The 15,017-nt window shown below is 38.2% G+C and overlaps 1 protein-coding gene across 5 annotated transcripts in view; it reads left to right on the top strand.

Moving 5' to 3' along the window:
• PAM (peptidylglycine alpha-amidating monooxygenase) overlaps positions 1-7,664 on the top strand; it is a 166,169-nt gene extending 158,505 nt beyond the window's left edge. For 3 of the 5 annotated variants that reach the window (XM_042455216.1, XM_042455215.1, XM_042455218.1), the window contains 3 exons: positions 2,826-3,029; positions 5,988-6,044; positions 6,848-7,664. In XM_042455216.1, coding sequence (XP_042311150.1) covers positions 2,826-3,029; positions 5,988-6,044; positions 6,848-7,032 — 446 coding nt within the window. In that variant the 3' untranslated portion in view covers positions 7,033-7,664. The remainder of the gene's footprint in view (positions 1-2,825; positions 3,030-5,987; positions 6,045-6,847) is intronic. The other 2 variants (XM_042455217.1, XM_042455219.1) reach the window with 1 other exon arrangement.
• The last annotated feature ends 7,353 nt before the right edge of the window (positions 7,665-15,017 follow it).

The following is a 15,017-nucleotide window of genomic DNA, read 5'->3' as shown; positions in this document are numbered from 1 at the left end:
ATTGGGCCTGCAGCAACCAATCGGCCTTGATATCTAAATCCTTTATGTAAATATCATAGTAAAAATATGTGCAGTGCTTGTTTCGCACTGCTGTACAGAGAGGCAAAGAGCTGCTCCTTTTCGGCAAAAAGCTAGCTTTTGCCACTCCACCTTAGCCCCATGGTGGCTTCAAGCCACTCCAGCAGCATGCAGTGTATAAGTGCCTTGAAGCTGCCCATGTCTGAGCGGCCATCTGGCTTCTAGACAGCTTCAGAGCATGCATCATATAAATGCCGCACTTCCAAGACACCATAAGCAGACTTTAAAGGGTCATCTGTTTTAACAGTAAGTCTTCATATCAGGATATATCTGTGAACACAAAAAGCAAAAACATTTATTAAAGATGATGAATATTCATCTATAATGAAATCAACATCCAGAGCTTTATACCTTGTTTCATATAAGCAATCTACTAGGCAGACACATGAGACTGGTTCCCATACGAGATCGTCATTGAATCATTACTCTCTCAGTCTTCAGTCCCATCACAGTCTCATTCTCTAAAACCAATTGCTGCATCAAAACAAACAAACAAACAGCTTCATTTATATACCACTCCATACTGAACTAACAGTATCTAAGCGGTTTACGGCTCGGTACTCATTTTAGTGACCTTGAAAGGATGCAAGCCTGAGTCAAGCTTGAGCCTTTTCACTGGTATTGAACTCACAACCTTATGGTTTTGAGTGAGTGGCTGCAGTACAGGCATTCAACCACTGCACCACCAGGGCTCTCTGCTACTTTTGTTAACACCTTGCTTGATTGCATCTTCAACCTTTGAGAAATCAGCTCTTACATCACAGTGAGAAAGCTTCCAATGGCAAAACTGGCTTTTTATTATTCTACTTTGAAAATGTGGTTTGACCTAAAGGTTGCCTATTTTGAGATAACAATTCACATAGTCTATTCAGTTCAACAAGTACCAGTTAATCTCCAATATTCCAATACTCCATGCAATGCTTTTAAACTGTTAAACACTAGGAGAAGTTGTCCTAAGTTCAAAGATGCAGTGCTATCAATGTGACACCCAACTCTATTTCTCCTTTTCACCTAAATTTGAGAAGGTTGTTTCAGTTCTAAACCACTGTTTGTCAATAATAATGGACTGGATGAGGGCAATCAAGCTGAAGCTTAATCCAAACAAAACAGATGTTATCCTGATGAGCTGAAAGCGAGATCGGGGAATAAGGATTCAGCATGCAGGATGGGCTTACATCCCCCTAAAGACACAACTTTGCAGAGCTCAGTGGCTGAGGTCTTACATATGCATGTTGCTCCATGTGCACATCTTCCCACCATCAGGCATCTGTCAAGGCCCAGGAGATGGGAAAGGGAGGAAAAGGCAGTTCATAATGAACCTGGTCTCAGTTGGGGGAAGGGATGTTTCATTCTCAAATGGAGTGTACCCACTGGAGATCAGAGCAACTTGATATTTGTGGTCTAAACCACCCCCTTCTCTCTAGTAAGAATGAACAGCAGCAGCCCTTCTTGGGATTGATGCTGCGTTGTGGTGGAAGATTTTTTTAATAGAGCACAAGGACAGTAAAATAGCTGTCTGTGTACCATCCAAAAAGGAATTTACATGAGCAAAAGCTGCTTTTAAGTCTATTCAGTTCAACAGGTACCAGGTAGTCTCCAATATTCATTTTGTGTCAAGTGCAGAGCTTAGACAAGATGTTGTTGTTGTTGTTGTTGTTGTTGTTGTATGCTTTCAAGTAATTTCTGCTTTATGGTGACCCTAAGGAGACCCAATCATGGGATTTTTTGGGCAAGATTTGTTCAGAGGGGGTTTCTCCTTGTCATCTTCCGAGGTTGAGAGTCTGTGATTTGCCCAAGGTCATCCAATGTGTTTCTGTGACTGAGCAGGAATTTCTACCATGGTCTCCAGAGTCATAGGCCTGTTACAGACTGCCAAAATAAAGCTGCTTCGGGTCTCTTTGGAGGTATGCTATTTAAGTGATGCATGGGTCCTAAGAGTCTGGAGGTCGCACCAAAGCCACACTCCAGTCCTAAGCACTGGAGTGCAGCTTTGGTGCAGCTTCCGGATTCTTAGGGTGCATGCATCATTTAAATAGCATACCTCCAAAGAGACCCGAAGCAGCTTTATTTTGGCAGTCTGTGACAGGCCATAGTCCAAAGGTCTATGCCCCAATCTGCTTGGCCACTATCCATCCCAATTAGGAGATTCTGGTAACTGTAGGGCAAAGCAGTAATTTTTTCCCCCAATTTCTTGTCAGGGGAGTACCCTAGCAAAAACAGTTATCACAATAGCCTGATATATATAGTGCAATGCACATGAGAAGGGGGAAAATACAGTTTATTGCACTGTGGACCCTTTTGTCTTTCTTACTAAAAAGTTGTGACACTTGTTCTTGGCAAGGTTTTCCTTTATATGGTAGCAAAATTCACAGCAAGGGCATCTTGTTTGCTGCTAATTATTGTTTGTAACTTATTGTTTGTAACATGCCGCAGCCCCAATCTGGCCAGAATCCAGCCCAAATAGGAGCTCCTAGTTGGGGCGGATTGAAAGCCGGCTTTTAGCCGGCTTGGGAGCATGTGGCATCTAAATACCACACGCCCAAATCACCCCAAAACTGCCTGGCATGTAATCACCGGTGCGACGTCTGGGCAACTTGGGGTTTGGGTGTGTGTAAATGCCACATCCCGAAGCTGGCTTGAAGCTGGCTGAAGCTGCTGGTCTGTTCTGGCCCTTAGTAAACTGACAGAAAATTCATCTGCATGTCTTTATAAAGTTAATCAGTGTTCTATCTCTTCTCTTCCTAAAGAAACAGAGGCTGTTATAGAAGCCAGATTGACAAGCAAGCCCACATCAAAGGAATTGTTAAAGAAAGAGGAAAAGCATCATGTGGTCCAGCAAGCCAACACAGAGGTTTCTGTTGTTCTTATTACAACACTACTCATTATTCCAATTGTAGTCCTCTTGGCAATTGCAGTATTTATTTGGTGGAGAAAGACAAGATTATATGGAGGTAATTAACTAACTCTTCATATGGTAACAACAAACCTTTTGATATCCAAATCCTTTATGTAAATATCATAGTAAAAATATGTGCAGTGCTTGTTTTCCACTGCTGTACAGCAGTCAAATTTGAGCAGACGTAAGTAACTTCAAAGATGTACACTTTGAGCATACCTTTGGCCTTCTCAGTTCAGAACATGTTATTTTCACTTTACAGCTAAGATTAAAAATTCTCGTAGTGCTTTAGCGGTAGCAGGGGGTTATTCTGTGAGTTCACAAAAAATAGATTGTTCAAAATGGATAGTTGAAGAAAGCACAGCTAATTATGTGGTGGTCTTGCTGTCCTGTTCAAGTGCTGAATAAGTTCTCTCCCTGTTGGTTGTCTCCATCTTATTCTTTGGAATCCATCTGTGCCTTCTAATGTAGCATTCATTCTCTGTCCTAACACTGACAACTCTACATTTTCTGTTTTCAGACTTCTAGACTGTAGAAACTTCTATATGATGTAGAAGTTTTAGTATATGACAACTTCTGTAGTGTTTAATTGTACTTGTTGATTAAGCCAACTCATGTTACATTTGTATAAGAAAATCAGGATGTATAGCCATAACTAAATCAATAGAGTTTGGAAGTACAAGTAGTTCAGGTTTGGCACTAGTTAGCATACATACCAAATGTATAGACTGCTGCTTTGTTTTGTGTGTACAAAAAAAGTTGAAATGTATATCTTATCTAGTCCAGTAAAAATAGATATGCAATAACTTCAGACTTTTCCAAGCTAAAAGAACTGCACATTATACAATTCTGCATGTAATGAAAGCCAGGAAATAGTTTTTGTGGAATTTTGAGTAGAGAAGGGGTGATGCTTAACTCTTATTTGTCCACTCCAAATCCCCTTCCTATGGCTTTCCTCTTCAATATCCAAAATGAAGGAGTGATTTAGAACAGAATTGAAGGTATAGAGGGAGGGGAGGGCTTCCAATCTGATGTTCCTTGTCTGAAGTTACTCCTAAATTGCTTTTTTTTAAAAAAAGAGAGGGGGGGGAAGATGCTCATATACATGAGTTTACTTTTAATGTATAAACTGAGAGTGGGAAGAGGAGACTACATATACAAACCATTATCCATTCAGAAACCTGTTCATCTTGGAGGTTCAAAAACCTCTCGAAGGTTTAGAAACCTTCTGAACCCTCTTGAAGGGCATTTGGATAAGGGTCAGGAGTGCCCTTATTCTCATTTGGCTTCAGTCCAAGCTAAACCACCTCTGCCTGAATAATATAACCATCAAGAAGAATAAAGTAATACAGTAAAAGCTAAAAAGTTTCTAAGGCAGACTAAATAAAAATACTGCAAAATGGTACAGTGGCAGCAGGTGTGCTTAGGGGAATCTTTGAAACCTCTCTATTTTATATACTTAAAAATATTTATCCATGATGATTTAGCCTAGCCCTAGTTTTCAGCCTTAAGTTCACAAGTGGGATATTCATTCAATATTTAAATAAATAAATAAATAAATAAATGTAGCCATTCACAAATTACTTTAAAATGGTTTGTGGATATGTGTGGATACAGAGATTGTGAGGGGGCAATTTGATCTTAATTCTACAAGTGGAGGAGAGATTCTGCACAGTTTCTTTTTATCTCCATAGTGCCATGAACATAAGTGGCAACAGGAACTGTGATGGCAGCTTGGAAATCTTTCTCTGTACTTTGCTGTGCTCCATCACTAGGGGAATTCTGGAGTATTGTGTGAGAGACTCCTAAAAATGGTAGAAAAAAAGTGGGGGGAAATTAGCAAAACGACCTTAGGACAGAGATTGAAAAAGGCCCTGATATCCAAGAGTCACACATGACCCTCACTGGATCTTAGGCAGCCAAAATCCCCCTGGACTATGCCTGCTTTTTTAACAGAATGTATCTATCTTCTGTTGGGAGGAGTAATTTTGTCATTCCTCACCTTACCCAAATTGTTTTAGGCTACAAATAAATCCTTTTTCCAAAACATGAAGTGACATGCATCTTTAATGCCCTTATTGATCCCAAAACATCTTGAGGCCACTAACAAGGATTTAGAGGAAAAATTATATCCCCCCCCCCGCAAAACTGGGGATGTGGAGGTCTTTGTGAGCTTCAGATGTGGATTGGGGGCACATTATTTCTACCCTGTTCAAGGGAGTAAGAAAAAAAAACCTAGAAATGTTCTTCAAAAAGAAGTCTTCTGAAACACTTTAGCTTAGGGAATACTTTAGGAAATACCTAAATTAGCATTTTGAAAAAGCAGCTTGGCTGTTTTTAAAACAGTTATTTATTTTATGGAGATAAAAAGAAACTGCAGAATCTTTCCTCCACTTGTAGAATTAAGAAATTGCCCCCTCACAGTCTCTGTTTCCACAAATTTTTAATTTAATTTGGGGTTGAAGATTATAAAAGCAATTAAAAGGAAATAAGTTTGTGTATCTTTTCCCCCCCCCCCTTATCTCAGTTGGTCCTGGACATTTCCAGGGACATATCTCAAGTTCAGTGTCTGTTAGCATTTAGTGTGAGAAGTGATGATATACCCCAAAGGATCAGAGACAGAGCAGTCACATACTGAGAAATTGTGTTGAATCAGCACATGAAGATGAGAGTAGAAATTCCTACTCTGTCTCCAAATGCATTCAGTTTACAGGGAAAGCAACAATGATCAGAACACTCCCCCAGATCCCCACTCAAAGAAAGAAAGAAAGAAAGACAGACTAAGATTGCCTGCGCAGACCCATGGGTCATAGTCATTTGCAATGGTTTTAATTTTCCAGCTAGAAACACTGAAACCATCACCCACCTAATAATGACGCGCTACAATTTCTGTTTGTTTTCCACACAGCATGATTTGCTCACAACCTTCTGTATTTTCCGGTTTGTCTTTCATTAATATAATCCCACTTCAGGGTTCTTTCACCTGATTTAGAAATATGTCTCATTCTTATAGCTGATGCTGAGCATAAAGTTGATTCAAGTTCAGGGAGAATCCTGGGCAGATTTAGAGGTAAGTAAAGGGCAAAGCATAGTGTTGTCCATCTGAAAGCCAAAGTTTATTTCTGTACAGATAAACACCAGCCTATTCAATGCTTGGAAATGTATGGACCTGTGGGGGAAATATTCTTGGCTCCTAATTTGTGTAGCAAGTGCACTTTGCTTTGACTTTCTCCATTAGGCATTAAATGCCTGCCTGCTCCCAGTACATATTGTCTCTCTGCTGCTAATGAATCCGGCAGTTATTCTTGATGAGAAGACTGTAGTAATGCTGATGAGTCACCCCTGTTATCTACCGAGCAAAGCCTTTGGGAGCTGATGATTCGGTAGAGTTTGATGAGGAACACAGGAGCATTCCTACGGTCTGAGAACAATACTAAGAAATTGATCTCCTTTCCTCAGACCTTTCCTTTCTATCAAGAAGAAGCAGAAGAAAAATAATGGCTGCAATTATTTCTCCCAGCCTTAAATTCTGAATAATCCCTGGGCCAACTTCAAGAAAAAGCTTTGACGTGAGGAAGAAAGGGGATAGAGCTTTTGAGTATAAAACCTATATTGTGACTATCTCATTTCTCACTTGCCAGAAAAGAAATGAAAAAGGGGTATAGATTGCATTCAGCTAGGTGACAAAAAGACTATTCAATGCTTCTTTTATGGAGTTACTTTACCCAACAGGCTTCCCAAGAAGGAGCTGTGAAACTAACAGAGCTAAAACCAAACCAATGAAACCAAAAATCGAGATGGCCATATGTAATAACAAGCATGTGGGGAAGATGACCACACAAATCCCTTCTTAAAATATATTTCTTTTTATAGGAAAGGGCGGTGGAGGCCTGAACCTGGGGAATTTCTTCGCAAGTCGCGCAGGCTACAGCCGAAAAGGATTTGACCGACTTAGTACAGAAGGAAGTGATCAAGAAAAAGATGAGGATGATGCTACTGATTCAGAAGAAGAAGATTCTATTCCTCAGCCTCCAGTGTTACCCCCATCTTCTTCCTGAAACTGGCCTTTGATTTCTACATTGTATGATTCTACAATAATTGCCAGATTTAGCACGTTTCAAAATTTTGTGTATTTAATTGTAAACTGTACTAGTCCTTTGTGAGGCTGTACACATTTTTTTTTCTTTTGCTCCATTTTGATTTTTGGGTGTGAGCATTTCATATCAGTGCCATTGTCCTATGTGAATCTTTTAATAAAGCAGAACAATCCCATTTTAATTTCAGTAATGATTTTAAAGTAGTAGTATTTCTTCATTGGGGACCTTCTCTATATTTGTAAATAAGTCCCAGTCTCTGCTTAAAGAAAATATTTTTCAGTTTCCAGTTTTTCTTTTGTGCCTTTTCACTTTCTATGCCCTTAACATATCACAAAACAGAAAAAATACAGTGCCACAATAAAACAAAGCTGCTAGAATCCCCTATTTTTTAAGAAAAGGAATCACTGGCATTCTGTTGCTTTGAGGGGAAAGATTATAAAAGCCTCTTATTTAAAATGTTTTTCTTCTTCTTCTTCTTCTTCCTCCACACTTGTGTGCTCCCAGGATGTCTTATTTTTAGATGGTTAAACTGTTAGAACACTATTTTCAGAAGCTGAATGTAATTTGTGTAATAAAGTGTTCGCAGAGCATTAGCTGTCAGAGTGTACTTTGGAATTTTTGCATTTGGGGAAGAGGGAAATGGGTCTTTGTATGCAACATTTGTAAACAATACCTCAAATCACTTAAAACATACAGAGTTTTATCACTACTTTTTACCAGCTGGGAGGGGGGAGAAAACAACCAAAGTGCTATTTTGTATGATAGTTAGAAAATGTTTTATTATGTGGCATTTGTTTTGTTTTGAAAAGCAAACTAAAAACCTAAAACTAAATTTGCATTACATGTATAAATTATATTAGGGGTTGTTGTTTTTTTCCAAAAAAAAGAAAAAAGAAAAATCTGGCCTGTATATCAAAACTACAGGGTATTTACACAAATAAAACATTATCAGAGTTAAGAGGAAACCTGTGTGTCAGCTTGCATAGAATTAATTTTATTTCTTTATTTTTCCTCTTCCCAGTCATACAGTATAGTTGTTAATATTCCTATATGAACATACAGCTTTAAAACTTAGTACATATAAAACACTTCAGAGTTTTAAACATGTAAAATCTCAGTAATCCTAATAACAACTCTTTGAAGTTACATCAGTATTATTCTCGGGTTGCAGATGGACTGACGTTGAGAGATAGAGTGTATTGTAAGATGACTTAATGAATTCATGGCTGATGCACAGTCTGAACTCCTAGTGCACTTTTGTCTGGATCTACTTAGATATAAGTTCCACTGACTGCTGTAAATGTTACTCTTAGCTAACCTGCTCCTGCAGTGATTCTCAACCTTTGGGCCTCCAGATGTTTTAGGACTGCAGCTCCAATAATTCCTGACTGTTGGCCAAGTTAGCTGAGGCTTGTAAGATCTGAAAATCAAAAAAAAATCAAGGACCAAAGGCTGGGAGCCACTTCTGTATAAGACTGGAATCTTTTAGAGTCTTTGATACTATGCTACAGTAGCTGGGTTTTTTTTATCCTTGTTTTACTAGACCTTACAAATTGTCACTGCTGTGTGCTATCAGCAAAATGTAGTTTGACGAATAAAAGGTTTTCCAGGATCTCCCTTTACAGCAAGCCATTTTCCTGGAGCAACTTTTTGCAAACACAAGCACCGTGTACAAGCTAATCTAGCAGCCACATGGTAGAAACATGATTAAAAATGACATTTTAATTGGCCTATATTACAGTCTATTGATAACTAGGAGATCTATTTTTAAAGGATGCTATACTAATGGGTTGTGCTGGAAGTGAAATAAGAGGAAGATTTATCCAGTAGGAGAGCTGTGTATTCTATAGCTGTCATATAAAACCAAATTTTGCACTTGGAATCATATATGCAAACTGGATAAGTTCACTTGCTATTCAAACTTTTTTTATAATTAAAACACAGAATCTGTCTTTTCCATTCTCTGCTCTGAATTTCAATGACCCATATCTCTAACAATGTTTTCTGAGCAGAACTGAAAATTTTAGACACTGTTATTCATGCATATATTTCCAGAATTTTGTGGCCTGAAAGAGAAAATTAGTTGCCAAACCTAGACAAGGTGTTATTCAAGTCCTCAGTCATGACAGGTGACATTTTAAAAAGAAGCAGACAAAAGAGAGCCTAAGCTGCCACATTTCTGGTGAGAATGCCTGCCGTCACCTTCCACATACATCCCTTCTATTTACAACAGTAGTCTTCTGTTGGTGCCAGGAGGAGCTTCTCCCAACTCAAGGCAAATAGCCAGCAAAATGGGATCAATTCTGACTGAAATCAAGTCTGGAATATCTCTGTCCCCTCATTCCCAATGCAGCTTGCGTACTTTTCCTCTCATTTTTAAAACTGTCAGGACTTCAGGATAGGAATATCATCACATCAACATGGGTCCTTGTGCAATTTTGCCTTCTTTTACCACCATTGCTTGAAGTTTAATTTATAATACAGTGCAGGTTAAAGTATTATCAACTGCCCCAATAACCCAGTTGAAGAGCAGGGAATAAAATTTAAAAACTAGATAAAATAGTAAATGGTTCTGTTCTCCCTGTTCAAGCTTGTGATTTGCTAGGAGTTAGAAGAAAATGACCAGAGATCTATCTTTACTCAGGCATAAAGCAGCTTTACTTTGCAGCTTTATTTGGTTGTATTTTTTGGTATATTTGTTCATGGTATGTTTATTAGGAGAAAAGTTTGGAACTCTGAGGAGGAATGGATGTGAGGAGAGCAAGCAAACTAAAGCAAAATGCAAGCGTCATAACCAAGGTTTAATCTGGGTGGGATGGTTGTGATGCCGTCAACAGTTGCGATGATGATCCTCCCCAATGCTGGCCAGAGAGAGGAGGTATCCAAAGAACACTTTGATTCACCATCAATGTATTATAAGTAACTAAAATTGAAAAGAATTTTGTTTACAAAATAAGGGTTTTTTAAAGTATGAGATGCAAATGTGTTGTACCTTATGCAAAAAATGTATAGTATAACAATGATATTCAAAAACCAGGAATTTCTTAAAGAATGGGTACATTAGTTGTATGGCATACTGCCCATTTCTTCAGTTTCAGATTTTTTACCAAAATTTTTTACCAGATGTTTTTTATCAAATACTGTACATTTTTCAAGGTTTTGCCTACTGTGGCCACTGTTTGTTTCAAAGCATCAGGAGTGGAGGGGGAGCTTGGAAAATTCACTGTTTTACTCTGTAACTAAAATCATAAGCACCTACTAGGCAGTGTGCATAATGTGCAGAAGAGTTGTTCAACACAACAGTATTTTTTCAACAATCTATGTTGATCCCCCCCCCCCCCCCGAAAGCACTTCCTTGTCCCTGGATGTAGTGTTAAATACCCAACACGGAAAAAAAGAGATTAAAGGTGGGCAAAACAATAGTGAGTGGAGATTTCAAAGGAAAAGCATTGTTGCCTGGTTCCAGGGTGACGCACTAAACCCAAGATATCCATTGTTATACACTTGCTGAAACAGGCTTTCAAGGTGTCTAGCAGCTATGAGAATCAAAGTGAGTAGACTGTCTTGGAAGTTCAATGTAGATAAGTGTACGAAATGAAGCAGGGATCTATCTCCTGTTTGAAGAGCAGATAAGTCGCAGTGTGAATCAGAGACATGCCTGCAGACCTAAGCAGTATGAAGTTACCTGAAGGTGTTCCAATTATGTGAAATTACCATCCCAATTAAGCAGCTGTCCTTGCTATCAAGTATCATTAGGTAGAAATTGGTTCCCTGGGAGGCATCTTGATTAAGTAGAGTTTTTCAATTAAGCAGTGTACTGTAGTACTTAATCAGAATTTATAGATCAATGCAGTATATTGGAGTAATGTGTTATAGTGACTATCCAGTCCCTCACTTTCCTCAGCTTGATTTATGGGTGTTCCTTCAGGCTGCCACGTCTGGTTCACTTTTCCGATTATTGTCTCTGCAGTCCTGGGTCATCATGACAAAAAGTACTAGGCTTGAAAAGACAAGAGGGGAAACGGTTTCTGCTTTTAGTACTGAACTTTAGATCTGAGACTACCATCATTTGAACTTGGCTGTATTAACAATAGGAATGTTCTATATCAATCCCCACTACCACATCCTACACTTTTATTCCTTTTTCCTTTTTTCTTCTTCTCATTTATATTTTAAATATTATCTTTTTAAAAATATATTTTTGTTTTTCATTTCAACAATATACAAACATATTTAATATTAAAAACACTCCAAAGACTTTAACATCCTATCACTCACAATTGCATCAAATATTCTACGGAGATACCTACACCAACATCATCCTTTCATCCTCATTAATGATCAATCCATTCCCCTATAAACCTTGTGTTATATATTACATTTCCATCTTTTATCTCTTAATTGTCTCATCATTACGTATCCATTCCACACATCTTCACACTTTTTTCATTCCTTCCACAAATCTCTTCTTATCCGTTCCACATACCTTCAAGCCTTCTTCTCACCAGTTCTCACTTTCACATTCATTTATTACTCCCTCTTTTCATCCATTAGTTCCTTCAACTTACTCCTTTCGCCTCTCCTTCTCTCTTATCTCTTCCCCTCCAAACTTCCCTTCTTGTTCCCTTCTTTCCTATTTTTACATGCCTTCTTACTTAATCTATACCTTCTCTCACATACCTATCCCTTTCCCTTGTTTCTCTCCTCTTTCTTAACCTCTTTTTCTGTTTTCTTACTTTCTATCTCTGTTATGCATTTGTCTGAATTTTATATTTTCAATATTAGCTGAAGGTCTTCAGCAATTTTCTTTTCATTTTAAGAGTCACAGAGAAAATAAAGGGGAAGGGAAAGAGAAAACACAGTAAAGTATAACTGTTTATCCCTTCATGATTCACTTGCAATGGGGGGAAAACGCTAGTGCAAAACCATCTGCTTCTTTCTAATGCCTCTTCTCCACTTGATCCCCATTACAAATCCCTTGTATAATCAAAATGATTTACACTGACTTTTGCCATGCAAAAAATCTCGAAAGCTCTATTGATCCATAATGGGGCACCTTCATTTTTCAAGAAACAGATAGTATATTCGTGGGGTATATATGCAGTATCACAAAAGCTTATCTCTGTATTGCAGCTCACCAAGCATTTTATCCAGCTTGGAACAATTAATTTTCCACATTTTAGTACCATGACATGAAGACAAATATTCAAGACTGTCTCTTCACTTCCCAGTGCATCTAACTTGCCAAGGGTAAAATGTCCATTGAAATTGTAGATGTCATATGGCAAAAATTATTAACCTCTCTTCTCGCCTAAAACTTGCTAGCAGGATCACAAAACTATGTTGACATGCATATAACTGGAATAATTCATCAGTTTAAATTTTCAGGTTTTTTTTTTACATTTTATGTTTACATTTTAGTATTCACGTTAGTAAATAATCTATTCTATATGATGATGCCACATTGTTCAAGCAGATCAAGCAGAGGGGAAATAAATAGCTCTTCTTTCATTCCAAACAACTGAAAAATATGATGTTGTCATATTCACCCTCTTTATTTACAAGGCTATATTTGGGGAATTCACTTTGTTGTTCTAGATGCAGGTATCTGATATCAGTGGTACTTGTGCATAAACAAGTTTAAGATATGATTGCCACATGAACTAGTTTTTGCAAAGTTTGAATAGTCAGGAACTGTCTCTATAATGTCACAAAAAAGCAAAACATTCCAACTGGGGACATTTCTCCTAGTTGGTCATTAGGCAGAACAAACTCATGACTATTTTTGTATACTGCTATCAGAGGACAAAAAGAACAACTAGTGCAATGATTCTGATTTGTTTTAAAAAAACTTAAAATAGCATTACCACTACATAATTGTGTTTAAAAAATAATGTAAATGAAAGGCACCTTGGATAGGGCATAGGGCAAGAAGGCAGGGTTAAGGGGAGCCTGGAAGACAGTGGGATGGTGGCAGCAGCCCAAGTCCCATGATGGCAAAGATGTACAAGAATAGCTGCTCTCTAACCGGTATGCTTGCATTTTTGTTAATTAACACGAGTGTGACAAGAACAGGGTTTGTGTGATAATGTTCTAAGCCTATATGGAAGGAAAAGTTTTCCAGCCATTAAATAGGGGATATCCCTCATAATAAGGGCTATCTGACAGCCCTGTAAGAGACAAGATTTCTACCCCTCAAATACAGGACATCCCTTATAATCAGGCACACCTGGCAACCCTCTCTTGTAGGCACTTCAGACTATTGAAATAAATTATCACATACATTGTCCTTCCATGTAGGACAATAATTTCTGTAGGTTTTTTCTCTTCTGCATGAGAAAATGAAAATTTCCAGTTTTCAACAGCTTTTGTGGAGACGTGCCCATGTTTTTTGAGTTTTTTGCACAACTCCCCCCACCCCTCACCCAACAATTTTTGTGGAGAAAGTGATTTCTGGAAACAAAAAATGGTGTCTTCTGTACATACAGGAGGTTTTGGTTTTGGTTTGTGAAGAAAAAAATTACATATATTGTTGCAAAAATAGTCCCCGAAATGGCAAGTAATCTGACAGCTATTTTCTTTTTTTCATCACAGCTTCCTGATTATTGGAAACTCTCCCCCTCCATTTTTGCTACAGAACAAAAACTAACAATAGTCTTTCCAGCCCTACTTTCGACACAATCAGTTGGCTAAAAATGTACTTAATTGCCGGGATTTGTTTCCATAGTCAAAATTCATAAGACTGCAATGAGTGCCACCTAGTGGTTGGTTGAGTAAGACTGATAAATCATGTTTTGTATTGCAAGCTCACTAGACCCACACACACTGTGATGGGCTTGCCTTAGGGTTGCTAGTGATTTGAAGGCACTCAACAACAAACACAACTCCCTCCCTCTCTCCCTCCCCCCCCTCTCTCTCTATATATATATAGAGAGAGAGAGAGAGAAAGAGAGAGCGCTAATTATGGGAATAGAACCAGTGTGATGTAGTTTTGAGTGTTGGACTAGGACTCTGGAACACCAGGATTCAAATTCCTACTCAGTCATGGAAACCCCTGGGTAAATCACAGTCTCTAAGCCTAAGAAAAAGGCAATGGCAAACCCACTCTGAAAAAAACCTTGCCTAGAAAATTGATTTGGAGTCAGCAAACTAATGGGAATTTCACAAAAGGCCTTGTTTTTGTTTTTAACTGACTTATGTAGCTCCATGTTGCCATAGTGCTCCTGTATTTTTGTGGCACCGAGCATGCAACCTTCAGTCAAGTTCATCAAGATTCATCAAGGGTATTAAAAGAACTGGAAGACGTAATCTCAGAACCACTGACAATAATCTTTGAGAATTCCTGGAGGACAAGAGAGGTCCCAGCAGACTGGAAGAGAGCAAATGTTGTCCCAATCTTCAAAAAGGGGGCAGGGGAGGACCCAAACAATTCCCACCTGCTTAGTCTGGCATCATTACCAGGAAGGATTATAGAGCATATCTTTAAATAAAGAATCTGTAAGCACTTAGAAAGGAATGCCACAATCACAAAAAGTCAAAATGAGTTTCTCAAAAACAAGTTATATCAGTCTAATCTTAACTCTTTTTTTGATAAAATTATCAGCTTGGTAGATGAAGGGAATGCTGTGGATATAACACATCTTGAACTCAGTAAGGCCTTTGACAAGGTCCCCCATGATATTCTTGCAAACAAACTAGCAAAATGTGGGCTAGACAATGCAACTGTTAGGTGGATTTGCAATTGATTGACCAGCCAAACCCAAAGGTTGCTCAACAATTTAATTCTTGTTTTAAGGGAGGAGAAAAATGAGGATGTTGGGATCCTGCATGAAGTTATAATATGTAAGCCACCTCGATTATCTTTGATAGAGAGATGGGATATAAATTTATTATTATTATTATTATTATTATTATTATTATTATTATTATTATTATTATTATTATTA

This window comes from Sceloporus undulatus, chromosome 2, assembly GCF_019175285.1.
Source record: "Sceloporus undulatus isolate JIND9_A2432 ecotype Alabama chromosome 2, SceUnd_v1.1, whole genome shotgun sequence".
NCBI classification, from domain to species: Eukaryota; Metazoa; Chordata; class Lepidosauria; order Squamata; family Phrynosomatidae; genus Sceloporus; species Sceloporus undulatus.
This window is presented reverse-complemented; position numbering and strand designations above follow the sequence as displayed.